Source organism: Accipiter gentilis, chromosome Z, assembly GCF_929443795.1.
Source record: "Accipiter gentilis chromosome Z, bAccGen1.1, whole genome shotgun sequence".
Taxonomy (NCBI): domain Eukaryota; kingdom Metazoa; phylum Chordata; class Aves; order Accipitriformes; family Accipitridae; genus Astur; species Astur gentilis.
The window spans coordinates 32653051-32671038 of NC_064919.1; the positions used below are offsets into that span (position 1 = coordinate 32653051).

General features: G+C 41.9%; 1 protein-coding gene across 5 annotated transcripts in view; it reads left to right on the forward strand.

Annotated features, from left to right (window-relative positions):
* The window catches only part of LOC126036486 (neuronal acetylcholine receptor subunit alpha-7-like), a 75158-nt gene extending 61811 nt beyond the window's left edge, over positions 1-13347 (forward strand). For all 5 annotated transcript variants that reach the window (XM_049796357.1, XM_049796358.1, XM_049796359.1 and 2 more), the window contains 2 exons: positions 6584-6693; positions 12383-13347. In XM_049796357.1, the coding sequence (XP_049652314.1) occupies positions 6584-6693; positions 12383-12904 (632 nt within the window). In that variant the 3' untranslated portion in view covers positions 12905-13347. The remainder of the gene's footprint in view (positions 1-6583; positions 6694-12382) is intronic.
* The last annotated feature ends 4641 nt before the right edge of the window (positions 13348-17988 follow it).

A 17988-nucleotide genomic window follows, 5' to 3' on the forward strand; every position in this document is an offset into this window, starting at 1 on the left:
CCCCAGGTGGCACAGAAAGTACAGTCACATGAAGAAACAGCTAGGAGCACCCACAGCAGGATGCTTTGACCTTGAGATCAAAGCTGCAGTAAGCTCTGAGTTCACTGCTCTCCCTCTACCCCACCTAGCTCTCGAGGTTGCATCACTTTCAAAGTATTTTGTCAAAGCAGATAAGGCATGCTTCTGCCCAAAAGCCAAATCTTGCAATGAAATATTCAGACCTCTCAGGCCAGTTGGACGATTTGTTTCTTCCATAATCACTTCTTACACCTGGAAATTCAAGGTATCCCTTGCACAGAAGTGCTACATAATTTCTGATTTTTTTTCCATGCCCAAATAAATCCGAAGTGCTGCAAATCATTGTTTCCTTCCAGCTCTCTCCAAAATAACACTATTGGTTTTGGATCAAGAATCTGTATTTTGCTGTAAGAGGAGTTTTGTAGCAGAAAGTGTGGAATACCTGAAAGCTGGCATGTGCAGAGAGTGATTGAAAGAGGAGCACGGGACTCATGCATATGAGGAACTGTCACTTCCTATGACTAACATGTAGATGATGCTTGACTCTTTGGCTGGACATATCAAATAGTGCATAATAAAAATGAAGTTATCTTCACCTCCAGATAATAAAGCTGCATTTCGCTCTTTCTTCTTTTGCTGAGTTCCTCTGCTTGCTTCTTTAAAAATCACAAAACTTACTTGCTGCTTGGGGCTCTAATATCATGACTTATTTTCAGCTGTGTCCCCTCCTTGCCATTCTTTATCATGCCTATGTTATTTCAGTAGAATGAAGGTTTTATGGTGTACATCTGCAGCAGATGCTTGGGGTGACTTCTTACAGTTAGTCATACAGAAACAAGACTGCATATTACTAAGACAAGGAAGAAATGTGGTTCTTTGCCACCTCCAGGAGTTACAGATTGAGTTATGAGCATAAGGCATTAGTCGTTCTGACTAGAGACAAAATGAGATTAATCTCCTGTTATATTTTCTGTCATCTGCCTGTATGTTCTCAGCTGCTGCCACTTCACTTTGCTCTATCTTTTTTTGATTTTGTGGAGTACTTTTCCCCTCCTCCCTTTCATGTTCCTGCCTGGTGCCTTGCTGGCACCAGGACCCTGCTCAGCCTCTTCCATGAAACAGAAGTTCTCATTCACATCAGCTCTTACAGTTTCATGCCCTGTGATCAATGGTGCTTTTCCTGAAGCCATGACTCTTGGATGCTTTTTCTTTATTAAAAAAAAGAGAACAGTTTCACTTTTCAAACACCCAGTTCTATTTTTCAAAAGCACGTGGGTGGAGAAGAGTTTGAAAACACTGTGAAAGCACTGCCCATGCCTTCTACAGGTATCATAACCAAAATGTAGACACAGCATGCAATCCTGAAGTCTCTCACTCTTTTAAGACATTTCTTTGAGGGACTAGCTGGACTGAGATGATGCTCTTTGCTTTCTACTGTCAATGAGAGCTAATGGACAGCAAACGGTGTCCCATCTTACAGCAAATCTCAACAACGATGGAAATTGTTTTCCAGCTTACATCCTCTTCTGTATTTCTTTGCTGTCTGTGTACAACAGTAAATCAGCCAGTGAGGGAACTTCCTACCTTTTCATTTCCCTGGTCTCTGAGAAACTCTGCCACCACCTGCTGCAGACTGCTACAGCATCTGCCCAGCACCAGCCCTTGTCCCTGTCATAAGAGAAAAGAATCATAGAATCATGGAATCCTTTAGGTTGGAAAAGACCTTTAAGATCATCGAGTCCAGCTGTCAACACCAGTATGCCCATGAAACCATGTCCTGTAGTGCCTTGTCGACACGTTTTTTGAACACCTGCAGGGATGGTGACTCCACCACTTCCCTGGGCAACCTGTTCCAATGCCTGACAACCCTTTCAGTTTTTTCCTAATATCCAATCTAAACCTCCCCTGGTGCAACTTAATGCTATTTCCTCTCTTCCTATCAGTAGTTACCTCACTAGAACCTCCTTTCAGGTATTTGTAAAGGGCTATAAGGTCTCCCCTCAACCTCCTCTTCTCTAGACTAAGCAGCCTCAGTTTCCTCAGCTGCTCCTCATAAGACTTGTGCTCCAGGCCCCTCACCAACTTGGTTGCCCATCTCTGGACACGCTCCAGCACCTCAATGTCTTTCCTGTAGTGAGTGGCCCAAAACTGAACACAGTACTCGAGGTGCAGCCTCATCAGTGCCGAATACAGGGGACGAATCACCTCCCTGCTCTGGCTGGCCACACTCTTTCTGATACAGAAGCATGGTTGCAAGCCCCTCTACTGGTGTCTGAGGTTTCCTGCATCCTCCTCATCCAGGAGGTTTCCTGCATCCTTTCCTGCATCCAGGTTCATTAACCTGGACCATTTCCAGAAGGGGGAGCAGTGAATATCTCATTCTGTACATGCTCTGGGGCATTTCTACCATTTTCTGAGAGTTCACCAGAAGCACAAAGCACTCAGCACTGAATGGCTGAAATGACCTGACTTAAAGCAGCTCTAAACCAGTCCATCATTTCACATGCAAAACCTGACATCTTCTGTAAAGAAGGAATACAAACAGGAACACCAGTGGGAGGTATCCAACTTGATCACTGTGAATACCCGACCATGACACACTCCTCCTTCCCCCACTATTTCATAGGAACAACAGGACTGTAACTGGTCACAATGGAGAAGCTCTGCCTTTCCTATGATTAACTCTATGAACAAATCTTGGTAATATACTGCTTTCTGAGTCAGTGGTCTGTGATAAAATCAACAAAGCAAAGCACTCATCTGGAATCATCTTGCTCCTCTCAGTGTTTCTGTTTTATTTACCCTTCTCCTAGTCAGTCCTTAAAGTTAATCCAGTTCCACTCAAGCAGCTTCTCTAACACCAGATAGTGGCACAGAAGGTCCAAAAATGGTACTGGAAGCCCCTCAAGTTATGAATTGCAAGTCATTGCCATCCTTTTGATACAGGTGATGCCAGACAATGCCTGCAAGAACAAATAGCTGTTGCAACTTACTGGATATCTGTGGTTTTATTAGATCCATATATACTATGTCAACAGGACCTAAACTTCTTCTGACAGTGCTGAGACAAAGGCTGACAACTCCCAGATGTTAAAACAGCTGTCCAGGTAGTGTGTTACATCATGCCTTCTTTGGCAAACAATGGGAAGAAAATCAATTGTAGAAGCACAAATACTTCACACAACTTGAAAGAGATCAACCCATCACCCAAAACAGCATTTCTGTTCACACAGAACTGCTGAAGAAAGCAGCATGTAGGTTTGAAAACACATGAAGAGCATCTAGCAGTGACCAGTGCAGACCTTGGTATCCATGGGGAATGCTGCTGTGTAAGGCACATTGAGGGGCTCCAAACACAGGTCTTCTGGTCCCTTTTACTGGCTTGTGGCAGCTGTCCAGGGCAGAGAGTGTGAATGAGCCAGCTCCCCTCCAGAAGGGGTCAGTCACTTCCCAGCTGTGCCTTGGAACAGCTGACATACAGCAATGGGGCCCCTGCTCTTTCAAATGCACTCCAGTCTGAGATTGCTGTTCCTGACACTGCCCATGGTGAAGTAGTTTGTTAAAGCCTCCAAGCTGAAAATGAAAGGGGCTGAATGTCTGTGTAAAATTGAATTTGCATTTACCCCTGCCAACAGACATATGTGGGGGTAGACTTTGTGGGAGTGGCAGCTTCAAAGCCCTACCTGCCTAAGTGCTGTAGGCTTTAGGATGGACCCTAAAATCCTGTCAAAGAAATTCTGGTGGCTGGGCTGTGGCTGCCACTTGGGAGACCAAAGCTCAGTTCTTACTCCACTGCTTGTGTCCCATGCCACATCTCACAGGAAGCATCCTATTTCTGTGCTCAGCAACATCAGTGGAGGCCCAGGAGTAGAGTTTGCTTTCAGGGCTGTGTGGGGGTAGGGTAAGGTGAGTGAAGACTTCAGTCCCATGGCTCCAAGGAAAGTATTTTCCATGCACATTGTATCTTGATCCTTTCAGCAGCTACGCTCCTCTGCTCACAGCGCTGCTGGAGAAGATTGTGTCGTGGTCATATCAGAGTGGGTGCTAGACGTGAAAATGGACGTCAAGCCCTTGTGGCTTTCACCAAGTGATGGGTTTGATCTGGCTGGCATGAGGGCTAAAGACTGCCAGAATAGAGATGGCAAGACAGCAGACTGGAGGAGGATTAAGCCATGGTTTTAGGGAGAAGCATGGGAGTCAGCACAGGAATCTTTCCCACCAGTTCTCCTAACTGCTGCCAGGAAAGAGAGGACATAGGATTAAACCCTGGAAGGAAAGATCAGAAAATGCTGGGTGGTTATGGAAACTGTTTCAAAGCCAGTACCATTTTGCCTTATGGACTTACCCACTCAGTTCTGGGGCCTTTCCTTCCCTTACAGGTGAACTGTTACTGAACACAGGCCCAGCTAGGTCTTGGCCATCCCTGCCTGCGGCTCTGCCCCAGTGCAAGGTCTGGATTGTAAGCACAGAGTCATGTTGTCAGTCAAAGAGTCCCATGTCCAGAAGATCTAGCAATTCCTTTGTAAACAATGGCTATTAGGTCTACCTTGTCTTGCCACAGGAAACGAGGCAACAGCTTTCATCATATCTCCAACTGGAGAATTGAAAGGCTTACGAGACAAGTGTGCCAGCCTTTGCTGCTTCCTTTTTCCCCTTTCATTGCTTGTTCTTCAGGGCTGGCAAAACCCAGCCATAGAGTAGGTCTGGGCTGCTCCAGGGCTTTGGGTCATTCTGCCCCTGAAATGAATATAGCACCTGCACCTACCAGGGCTGCGTAAGTCTACCTGCCAGTTCTCATTTCACAGATATCTTGTGACATTTGATTGCCTGAAACTGATAATAGGGCTGAAGTACTATGCCCTATTTCCTCCATCCTTACTTTCCAACTGAAAACCTCACTGTACTTTGAACAGAAGCACACACACACACCCCCCACCACAAAATGCAGGTGATGAACACCCAGCCATCTTTCTTGCCTATCACCAGGCAAAAACATAAACCATCTTTCTTTATGGGTCCAGAGGTCCCCTACTGTTCCCAGTTTGTTCCTGAGAGAACAGTTTTCCCTGTTTACTAGCAGGGCTCCATGGCAGTTTCCTGACCTTTGCTCCTTGTCTTAACGCAGAAAAAACTCAGTGTGAATTCATCTGCAAATCATTGGCTGGGATCTTGAGTCAGATGATACCAAGTTGTTTCAAAGTTCAGCCAGGTGACTAATTTTCTAAGGATCTGTGAAAAATCCCAGCAAAAGCTATTTTAAATGGACCACTTCAGGCCTTTGAAGTCTGGTGGCACCAAAATGCGTAGAATTTATGGAATTTGTTTAGTGACTTATGGCAGTAATTAAAGCAGTGATATCAATACTGCTGTGTTTCTTTTACATGGGGCATACTGGAATCAGATCAGCCAGCTTTCCTGAAACCTGAGCTCCTGGTTTGCTCTGTTTCTGCCTGGCTGTCGGTTCTGTTCTCTCATGACTAAATGCAACAGAGACCTTTTAATTCACCTCACCCTTGGGACTATTCTTCTAATCTAGCTGCATAATTCACTTTGCCACAGAAAGCCATGCCTACCTCTTGAAGCAATTGCAGCATTGGTTTCAGGAAGGTGTGAGAACCTCATTATTATGAACAAGCTTTTTGCTGCTGAGGCAGTAGGAATTGGTATTAAGAAATTGAGCTGGAACAAAACTTGCCTTGGAGCTTGTGTTGAATTTTTTCCTTTTCCTGCAAGGTGCAGAAGGGAGGGCAGGGGGTGGGAGGAGGCTGAAGTCTTGGGCAGTGTCTCTCCCACATCGCCCCTTTGTATCAGCCAACAATAATGCTCCCTGGTATTTTGCCACAGCAGCCTTCAAATGTCATTAGCCCTGTGGGTAATTCTGCTTCACACTCCAGTGCATCACGTCAATCCTGGCATGAGGAAGCTGTACTGCCACTTCAGAGATAAGGTTTCAGGTGTAAGTTCTGGCTTTCAAGATCTTGATTTCTTTCCTGCATGGCAGGCTTAAATTCAGCAAGGGTGTAGTGTGCTTTTGTAGGAACTAAAAGAAGTGGTTTTGAGATCTGAGGAGGGTGATGAAAAATATGCCTAACCCCTTGTGAGCAGTGGTGGGGCAAGGAAGGAGGTCTGATGACACTGAGGGTGTCCAGCAACATCATGAGGACAGCATTTTCCTCCAGCAGCTTTGCTGGTACTGCAGGGTGGCACAGGACTGGTGATGCTGGTGTTCAGTGGGTCTGGTCAGCTCAGCTTCTTGCCGTCCTGGCAGCCAGCATGGAGCTGGTCCTTAGCAGCAGGCCCTATATTCCTCTCTGGGATAAGAAAAACCCAAACAGTTTATGCCTTCCACTGGTTCTAGCCCTTCCCTTGCTAGAGAGGAGGGAGCTGAGCAGATACACTGAAAACCTCAAAGGCCTCAAATGCTCCAGTGTGAAAGACGAGAGAAAAGGATGTTTGAACGTGATGCAGAGCTTCTCAAATGTAGATCTTGAGGCATGGCCAAGGAATATTATTTGCCTTTTGTTTGTTTTTTCCTCTCCTAACCAAGTTCTCCTTTTAATTACAGCTCAGTATTTCGCTAGCATCATGGTCATCGTTGGTCTGTCTGTGGTGGTAACAGTGCTGGTTCTGCAGTTTCACCATCATGACCCACAAGGAGGAAAGATGCCCAAATGGGTAAGCAGATTTGATGGTAAATATTCAACAGCCAACTGAAAGAAAAAAAAATAATCTAAAAGCTATAGTAAACTAATTAGAGATGAAGGTCAGAATTTGTTCCCCATTAATCTGAAGAGTCAGCTACAGACAGTACGTTTGACACTTAGGTTAGCTATTGGAGGGAAAGAACAAGCACACTAAATCAGGTTTTCTATAAAACCAGTATCTGCTATTTGGGTTTTTTATTTAAACTTACAATAGGGTTATTGAGTCATGGCAGAGTAATCTTGCTCAGCACCCACTTTACAAGTGCTAACGCCATGGGCAACACCTTTGATTTCTTATCCAGCAGACACCAGTACTGATAAAACGTGACATTTCAAAGCACTAAACAAACACTTACTGATTTCTGCTGGGCAGTTTGTCTGCTTTGTTCCCTTACAGCAGTTCTCACTGCAGTTCATGACAGAGCTGTAATCTCCCAAAACAAAGACAGAAGGTGAAGCCAATTTACTTCTGTCTTGCAACTGTTCTAGTTATGAACTGGTTCTCAAGTTGCTGGAAGATTAGGAACTCCAATACTTCAGTGTAGTGAAGGTGTTGAATGCTGAACCCAGCTATGCTTCTCACAGCTTGGAGCTTACCACCCGCAGAAAAAGAAAGGCAACACTCTTGGACTCAGGCTGACTCAGGCTGAAGAGACCAGTGGAGTTCCCTGGCTTGGAAATCTGCTTTCTGCTGAAGCCACGTCCACTTGTCTGTATGGAAAAACAATTTTGTCTGGTGCCATCTGATTAATTCTCAGTGCATTAGCATGTGTCCTCCCTCTTTTCTCTACAGCAGCAGTCTCTGTTAGCCCAGTGAGGTCTGGCACCAATGCCAGCTGACTTTCAGAAGGAATGTGTGTTCTTTAGATTTTCAAGTTAAAAGAAAATGATACTTTTTTTCTCTCCTTTTCCTAAGAATAGATTTTAGAATAAGCAAGGTATGCTTTGTATTTACAAAAAGAACAGGAATGAAAGCAGAAGCAGGTACAAATAGTCAACTATCCACCCATCATGGTTTCACAGAAGTCTGGTTGTACAGCATCTTCTGGTATCTCATTCACCACATTTGTCATGCTAGACAATTATCCTGACATGATGTTGAATCATGTCAGCCAGAGTACAGACAGCTTTCTAATTTAGCCTCTCTAAAAATGGACTGCAGCAAATTAAAAGAAGAAGTCCAGAGAATTAAGCATATTAACAATTATTTCTTGCAGTGCTGTATCATTTAAAATCATCTTACTTTCAAGACAGCAGAGCACATGAATTCTGGATGAACCTGCATGTAAACAGGACCTGAGGGCACAAATCTGGATAAACTTAATTCAGATGTCTACATGGATGGTGTATGCAGCAGCATAATAGTCCCCATGGACAATTGTATTGTTTCATCTGCTTTTTGAGGAGCCTAGACACAATGGCATATGTTAAATCTGCCCACAGGCCCTGCAAATCAGTTCCTGCTCTCTACCAGTGTCTTGCTGTCTTGGCTGGAAACACAGCATGCAACAATTTCTCACTTTTGAGGAACCTTGTTCAATTATTGGACAGCTGAACCAGCATACATTAAAAAATACCATCAGGAAGCAAAGAGTGTGGAAAGCATTACTGGGAAGCGTAGATGACAGACTGTGAAAGCTGTAGACCAGGCAAGCTGACAGGGCTGAATGATCTTAAGAGAAAAAGGGTGAATGCCAAGAGTGTAGAGAAGAGGCTGACCCCACAAAAGTGGCACTAGTCCTCTTCAAGGCACAGGCAAGACTCAGTCATTAGGATTCATGGCAAAGTCTTCATTTTAATTGTTTTTTTCCTGTCGACCTATATCAGGTGTTTCATACAGAGACACCCTAAAAAATTTTTGGTCAATAACAACCAGGAATCCAAGATAGCCGTCTGCAGAAAGAAGGAAATTGCTTACCTGAAATTTGCTCTCTGCAGTTACCTGTCCCAGAAGATACCCCTACCACCTACTTACTCGCCACACCCTCCTTATCCTAGCAGAGTCAGACATCAGTTTATTGCAAAGCGCTAACCCTTATTAATTGGATATTGTTACAGGATTGTTCTCACCTCCTGCTTAAATGGAATTAGTTGCTGGAGTAAGTTGCAGAGGAAGGCATTGGGCTTGTGTGGGAGCAGTTCCAGACCTAGAAGATTTAACTGACCACATTACCTAAACACTCACTTTCTAAACTATTTACAGTTGAGCAGCCTCTTTTCCCTTCCTCTTAAGGGCTCTGTGCTTGGCCTTTGAATCAGAGGAGCGAGGACATGTGCATATTAGTATTTAGCATCTCTGTAGGTGCTCATTTCTTCTCTTACTCCACTGCTGATAATTGTGCCTTCCTTTCTATTAATCTTTGGTGACTTACTAAAGCCAACTTTTTCCAAGAGGGTTTAAATCCAAGGTGTTCTGTCAGGCCATTTGTTAGCTACTCAGTTGAGAAGTGAGAGCTGCTGACTACTTAATATTTTTTATGATGTCTGCTGAGCTAGCATGGAAAAGAGCCCTAAAGAAGGTCCAGCTAAGGAGAAGTTTGGGAGTGGATAACATCAGGCATGGGTTACAGCTCCATCAACCTACCTCTGCTGACAACCAAGACTGTTGCACAGGTGAGAGATATGGAGACACCAAGCATAGAGAGAAGAAAGAATTTCATGGGAAAAGGCAAGAGCACTCTGGCGCTTTGCTGTGCCTAAATCAGGTTCATTAGGTTTCAGGCTTTTCTTTTGATGTGCTTTGAACGTGGACGTGCACAGATTTGCTCAGGTGCTGATGCTCCTGCTCAGGACAGCTTTAATTGGAGACTCCCCTCTGGACTAGGACAGGCAGGTGGCTATGATGGGAGCTAGAAGTACAGCTGTATTATGGTTAGGGGGGACCTCCGAGGTTAGGGTGTTGAACTCTGAGGGCAGCTGTACCTATGTCCTTTCTTCACAGAAACCCAGATATTTTAACACAGGTGAGAACATACCATCATGACTGGGCTGTTTTCCAACAACCCCTATGCTGCAGCTGTCTCCTGAATTAATTGGTATGACAAGAACAGATTGATGCCTGAGTGTTTGTGTTTTCAAGGAAATAGGGCATTTGGAAGTCCAAGCAAATTAAAAGTTGTGTTGCTGTCTTCTGTGTATTTATTATGCTATGGGAAATGGGTTTGGCTGTATTTATAAATGTAATTTCTCTAAGCAATAAACACTTTGTCTTGAAAGAAAAAGTAGCATTCCTGTAGAATAGATCTTTTCCACCTCACATCTCCTTCCAGAGTTAAGGCAGACATATTAAGAATTTCTAATAAGAAAGTTTTGCTGGCTTAGTATTTTCAATTTCACAGTACTGCAGAATTAATGTCTCTCTCCCTTTTGCCACAGACACTGTTGAAATATTCCTAGTAATTAAGACCTTTATTATATTCCATTTTATGTCCATAAGCAGTCAGATGACATTGTAATTAAGTAAGTTCAATTAAATGCAGGATCGACTTTTTAGGCTGCTATGTTATAGTTTTCTATTTGTCTGTGGTGACCACAGAGGAAATAATGAAATATTTAAAGACCCCAATGAAAAGAGAACAATATGAATCACAGGAAAATAGTCTTTCGGGAGGAAGAAGAAAAGATTCATCAGTGGGAGAACAGCAGAAAGGCTCACAGAAAATGGCATGGGGCTGTGACCCAGAAGAGCTCACACTGCAGAATTTAAAAATTGTATAACCATCTTCCACTGGTCATTGGTTTTGCTTTTGCAATTATTATTCCCACCTGTGGTAATTAATGCCGCCTCCTTTCTGAAATTATGCTTGTCATTACAGCAGCAACTCAAAGTGCTAGCTGTAATTTCCCCATCCCTGATCTGTACTGTGCAAACACAGGAGACAATTCATCCCGCTTCTAAAACAACCTTGGAGGCAAGGTGTGGTCCTGAGTCAAACATGGCCGAAGTGACTGGAGCAGGATCACACAGGGAAGCATGGGCCAAGGCTCAGAACTGAAGCCAAAGACCACGTCTGTTCTCTCCTCAACATCAGATTATTTGATTGGCAACCAGAATGATAAAGTCATTAAAAGGCCACCAATCAGAGGGACTCTCACAAGCACATCGCAAATGTCCATTTTGCATATACAATACCTGAAGGACTTTATAATTACAAGATTTTACTGTAGGTTGCTGCCTTTCACACAAGATGTGACGGATTTCACAGCCTTTTACTACCTTTCACAGCAAACAATGTTAACAGTAAGTATCATAGCAGGCTCAGATTTCAGACAAGACATCTGAAGATCAATTCACCGGGGGGGGGGGGGGGGGGGGGGGGGGGTTGTAATGCTGTATGTATGCTGGATGCTCTCTCTGAAGTTAGCCCATTTGATGACCTTGACAGGAAACTTATGGGGCACAATCTACCATGTGCAGGTTAGAGCACTCTCATGATGCACCAGAGCAGTTGTACACCACAGTACAGGGAAATGACAGCAGTTTATAATAGCATTCAGATTTTGAACTGCCCAATTTAATTGATTTACTACTATTCTTTTGAAAAAAAGGCCTGCTGTATTATGTAGCTGAACTCTTCAAATGGCTTTCAAACTAAAAACCAAACAAACAAACAAAAAAAACCAAATCAACCAAGGCTATTTATTTAGACTTAAATAATAGAGATGGAGGTGGAGAATGTGCTAAAAACAGCTGTTAGTCTGTTGTTTAGGTTTTTTCCCAGCAGAATCTAAACATTGGCCCTTGAAATATTTAAGTGTATTTCTTTCCATGCTATCTGAGAAATGGTTGAAAATCATGCAGCCAATTTTGTGCCCTCTGCTCAATTACAGATCTGGGTTTGCTAAAGATCAAGAATCTATTGTAAAGTAGGAGTTTACATTTGTCCTGATTTCAGCTGGGATAGAGTTAACTGTCTTCCTAGTAGTTGGTACAATGCTATGTTTTGAGTTCAGTATGGGAAGAATGTTGATAACAGTGATGTTTTCAGTTGTTGCTCAATTTTGTTTAGACTATAGTCAAGGATTTTTCAGCTTTTCATGCCCAGCCAGCGAGAAAGCTGGAGGGGCACAAGAAGTTGGCACAGGACACAACCAGGGCACCTGACCCAAACTGGCCAACGGTGTATTCCATACCATGGGATGTCCCATCTAGTTTAGGAACTGTGGGGGTGGGGATTCGCCGCTTGGGGACTGGCTGGGTGTCGGTCGGCGGGTGGTGAGCTATTGCCCTGCGCATCATTTGTACATTCCAATCCTTTTATTACTATTGTTGTCATTTTATTAGTGTTATCATTATTAGTTTCTTCTTTTCTGTTCTATTAAACCATTCTTATCTCAACCCAGGAGTTTTACTTTTTTTCCTGATTTTCTCCCCCATCCCACTGGATGGGGGGGAGTGAGTGAGCGGCTGCATGGTGCTTAGTTGCTGGCTGGGGTTAAACCAACACAACATTGCTTTTGCTTTGTAAGCTAAGTGGGCATTGAACACCTCTATGTTCAAGACATATCCAAAAAAAAAAGTCATTCTTAGGAAGAAGCCAGACCCCCAAAAACCCTATTTGAAAGCAGATAGCTGGAAAACACAGAGAGCAGTCAGTCTTTCTAAAGGACCATAATGCAGAAAAGTTCCCTTTATTTCTATTTTGATCACTCTCTTTCAGGTCCATGTCATTCTGCTAAATTGGTGTGCTTGGTTTTTACGAATGAAAAAACCTGGGCGAAAAGTAAAGTCCCTCTCTTGCAAATACAGCTATCCCAAGGAGCATCTGAGTGTAAACAGCATGGAAATGAATGTTCTGCCTGGGCACCAGTCCAGCAATGGCAACACAATCTATAGCTACCACACAATGGATAATCCATGCTGCCCCCAGAAGAATGATCTGGGTAGCAAGAGTGGAAAGATTACTTGCCCCTTACCAGAAGATATGGAGCTTGTTCAAAAGAAAGCTTTAATGGATACTATTCCAGTGATTGTGAAGATCCTGGAGGAAGTTCAGTTCATAGCAATGCTCTTCAGGAAACAAGATGAAGGTGAAGAGATCTGCAGTGAGTGGAAGTTTGCAGCTGCTGTCATAGACAGATTATGCCTGGTTGCATTTACCCTTTTTGCCATCATTTGCACATTTACAATACTCATGTCTGCTCCAAATTTTATAGAAGCTGTTTCAAAGGATTTTGCATAAGGATTTCAAAGATGAGCACGATAATTTAAAAGTTAGTATTGCCAGTAATTTTGCTAGGTAATTTATCAAAATAGAGAAGTGTACTTATATGTGCTAACATACACAGATGGGGATGAAAATAATTTCAGGAGGTAATTATTCCTGATGTTAGTGATTCTAGTTACTGAATAGTAAACATATTGAGCTCTGTTACTTATTTCATAGACCAGTGCCCTGTGTACTTATGTCATGATCTGTGACAAATGATAGACAAGAATTCAAATCTACAATATTACAAGTTAACACTAGTATCAATGTGTTACTATGAATTTGTGAACTTTTAGATACTGTTAATAATTTAAATGGTCATTGTTGACTATAAGCTTTACAGCATTTTGTTGTTTTCAGTATATTTGTGGTTTACCATTTTTGTTTATTGTGGCTGTGACATTCACTTCTCTGATTTGACATATCTCCACAGTCTTATGATCCTGTATATTGTATTTATGAAAATAAACTATCATCATGTTAGATCTTACTAGTGCATTGACTGGAATGTTTTCTCAGTAAATATGTTAACAGAATGTATTTTTCCTAGACTATCACTTTTTTTTTTTCCTCTTTAATTAGGAAATGTTGGTTGTGAGGTTGGAAAAAAAATTCATTCTCCATGCTGACAATCATATATATCATTAATGGTGCCTTCTTAGCTCTACCGCTGCTTAACTGTTGCTGTCGTCTTGAAACTCTACTTAATTTGAAATATCCCTGATCTCCTGGGACAAGGTTGCCAACCGAACACTAACTCTGTGTAATTAGGACAAAACTCTTATCTCTGCATAATGTGTAGAAAATTTGCCACTGATTTCACTGGGCTCAGATTTCATATTTAGTCTACACCACTAAAGTAGTACTTTTGGAAAATTCTATTAGTACAGTCCCCTTTCCAACTGGGTCAGTATGGCTCTGTTAAAAGGAGAGTGTAAAAGAATAATTTCACTTTGCTCTATTTTAATGTAGAGCTCTATTTTAATGTAGAGATAATGTTTATTATCAATTTGCTGTCCATAAGTACCCTGATATAATGTCTATATATTAATTAAAAATAATACAGTTATGCCAATTCCCTGGAAGATCAGGACTAAAAAGCATCATTCTCAACAGCAGCTTCTTTCCACTCAGTACTGTGGGTGGGAATGACACCTCTGTCTGTGTGGTTTTATTTTGCTCACTGAGCACAGCAGAGCTACAAAAGGACATGGTCTGATGTAGACACCTTTCCTCTTTGGGCTAATGCAGCACTTCTCTGAATGTTCACTGAAAGAAAACAACAACTATCTTCTCTGGCTGACTTTCAACTTTCTGTTCTTCCAGTGTTTGTATACCAAAATCAAGATTTCCCATATCTGCATGATGGGATCCTTCCCACCATCACTGTCAAAGAGAAAGAAGCAGATCAGGGTGCTACTACTCAATGGAAAGTAATTCCATCTAAAAGGTGATGGTGAAGTGTAGTTCTACAGACTGAAGGAATATGCAACTGTATCTTTTAGCATAAGGTGCTCGAGCTCTTCCACTGTTGCTCTTCATTAGGTGGTGATGGTTCCCTTTAAGTAGAGATTTCATTCTAATGAATGTTACCTCTGTAGCTGTGTCCCGATCCAATATCGGGGAGGTTTGTTAAATGATCCCGAGGGCGAGATTAAGACACAAACAAGGTCAGATGCTGTACAACCTTATAACTTTTATTTCCTACAATAACCAATAACTGCGATAGAACAGAGGGCAGAAGGAGAAAAAGAGGCAGACCTAAGCAAGAGAACGGAAGAGAGGTAGCAAGACTCGTTACCACCACCACGAAGCCAGCCACGTCCCGCTGAGTCAGTCCCGATGCCGGTGATGGAGGGTCGGGTTCCTCTGCTGCCAGTCAGGTGTCTCTCCTTCAGAGCCAGGTGTCACAGTCCCTCTGATGTTTTCCAGGTTCAGGTCTTCTGTCTGTGAGAGGGGAGTACACAGTTTTCTTATTGTCCCAGTCCCCAAAATTTTTCGGAAAAGTCCACCCATTTCCACAGAACTCATTACCCTATCGGGCAAGCACAGCTTGGCAGGTGCGGGTGTGGTGGTTTCTTTGGGGATGTCTTTGTGCGTACTCTCCCATACAACAGCAGGACATTGAGGCAACATCATCCTGAGTCAGCAACTCAGCACAGTTCCTCACATTCTCCCGTACAACAGCAGGACATTGAGGTAGCATCACTGTGAGTCAGCACATTCTCCCATACAACAGCAGGACATTGAGGCAGCAGCAATGTGAGTCAGCAATTTAGCACAGTCCCTCACAAGCTGTAAGATTAGATCATCACTCCAATGGATTTATCACACTGCTTGGAGTTATGTTCAAAAAAGCATGTAAAAGCTATTGGAGGTTCTGACTACAGTGACCTGTTTTGTATTTCACTTAGCTTTTGCGCTTCTTGCAATTACTTAGTTCTGCATGCAGCTCAAAGGGTTAACAATAGCTTATAGCCTTTACTGAAAATTCAATCCATATTTCAGAGAGATCTTGTTTTCCTTCATAGAAGCATTAGTGCTCTAAGTAACTCTTTCTGAGCCTGCAGGAGAAAATTCCCATGATCTCTGCTTCTTTCTCCTGCCCATTTTGCTGCTTCTACTTAAAAAATTGGGCTTGCTGTGGTACAGAATGCAATTCAAGAGGGGTTTGCCTAATAGAAACATTTAACTGAACAACAGAACTGGTCTGGGGGTTTGGTTTAGTGATATCAGACTCTGCCCTTGAACAGCAGCTAAAATGCTCTTTGTAATTTATTGCTTTAGTTATGGGGACAACCAGTAGATAAAAAGCCTAAATACCCAGTTACTTCTGCAGCTTGTGATGCAGGATATTAAATGAACTTTGGAACTCTTGTTCAAGGGCCACTAATATTTCTTCTTGAAAATCTCTATTTTTGAAAGTAATCTCCAGTGACAGGATAAAAAGATAAGAGCTAATGTTAAAGTACACAGTCATAATAACGTAGCATCCTAATGCAAAGCATTTTTCATTACTTGAACACAGAGTTGTTGTGTAAAAGTATTTTTAACTGGATGCATACATCTTAGGATCAGAAGGAGGATGGAAACTGTCTGAAAACAACAGTGGAAAATTAATTTCAATCACTTTTTTATCTTATGAAAAAATATTTGCCAGTACAAATAAAAAAATCCGTTTATAGATTACTACCTTCTACTGTTAAATTGCCAGGGCTGGGTTGTCTCTTACAGAGATGTCACAAATCTCAAATTGTGTTAGGGGTATGCAGTTCACAAGTCCTTACACTGGATTGAAACTGCTTGTTTCTTACTTTTTCAGATGACAAATTAAGGCAGATCCTTTTGATATCCAGTTGTCATTTGGCCTTTTGGAAGGTAATGACACTGTTACCACAAGTAGAATGACCTTGTATGAAATGGCACAAATTTTTTTTTGAACTTTAAAGATTAGCATTTTCAGGACACATGCTTATCTCATAGAAGCATTATATATTTTTGTTTTTTTAAATCCATTTATCAGAGAAAGCAGGCTCTAAATTTCAGCCCAAGGACAGGAATATAGCAGTGTGGCTTTAGGAGTGTCTATTTCCTTATATAGAAAATTATTTTTGGTGAAATAATTTGCATGGTTATATAACAACCAAAAAGTGAAAGTATACAGAACACAGTACAGTGAGATGTCCACTGAGTTCTAATCAAAATAATTTTTAAGATCATATTTGTGACATACTTGACTTTTAGACACTCGACATTGCATTCCAGAATTTTCAAGGCACAACCATTATCTACATTCAATGATAGAACATACTTAATCAGGGGAAGGTATGCTTAGGAATCCCAATATCCTTTAACTGTCTGCATCCCTCAAGATTACAGCTGTATATTCAGCTATTCTTGCAGAGTTTTGTCTTTTAAAAAGCCAACAACTAGCATTGGGGGTTTTTGTCAGAAATTTCACATCAAATAAAGGCATGAAAAGGCCTTTTTTCATTTAAAAAACCCAACCAACGAACAAAAAACCCCCATGAAAAGTACAAGCAAAAAGAGCCAAAAAAAAGTTTATGTTGTGATGTTTTGTGAAACTTCCAGGAAAAAAACAGTAGGATTGAGGGTATTTCAAGTACAGGTTTCTGAAATCTATGAAGTACAAAGTTACAGTACACACTGATATAAATTTAACTCTGACCCCATGCGGCAAGTCCTGAAAGCAACTTTAACACCACTCCCATTCTTCTGTGTCCTGATGTCCAAAACTGAATACTATAGTAAATGTATGCCATATTTCTAGATAATTCATACTTACAACTGTACTTTGTCTAACATGGTGCAGTTAATTCTAAACTTCACTTATGTCTCACCTTGTCACTGAGAAGACCGATGTGCAGCTCTCAGTACAGCTCACATAGGTGAGTTCTTTAATGGAGAGGAGGGAGGTCTCACATATACTTTTGCCTTTTATCACATGCTTGGTAGTTGAAAAGGATCATGCCCTCACAGATCACTTTGTATCCCACTACTTCTGTTAAGCTATTTGGATTAATTTCTTCACTATTTAATGCAGCTACACTACCAGTGAATGCAGTTAGTATACTTACAAATAATTCTTAACTATCACCAACTCTAAAGCAACACTGATAAGGTTTAATACATCTTAATTGCGTGCTTCCTTGATTTTATGCATTCAAGTTTCATTAAAACCAGTATTATAGGAAGAGCATACAGCTCCAGTCCATTCATCAAGTTTTGTCCCTGGATTATTTGCTTAGAATAAATCATTTCAGGGAAAACAGATCTTGAAACGAAACCATCTGCACCCTTCCCAGTGGTTCTGAAAAGCCTAATGAGTAGTCAGCTGGTCCAAACTGGACATTCCCAGCATCTTGGGGTCCTTAGAATAATGCACAGCAGCAGCTTCTGTCACAATGCCTGGAGATTAGCACCAGGGAAACAGCTAAGCTGTTTTGAGAGAGAGGTCTAGTATACGTATTTCTCATAAATAAAGAGATGTCTTTGGAAACACTTATAGCATGGTTTTCATTCAACATCCTACGGAA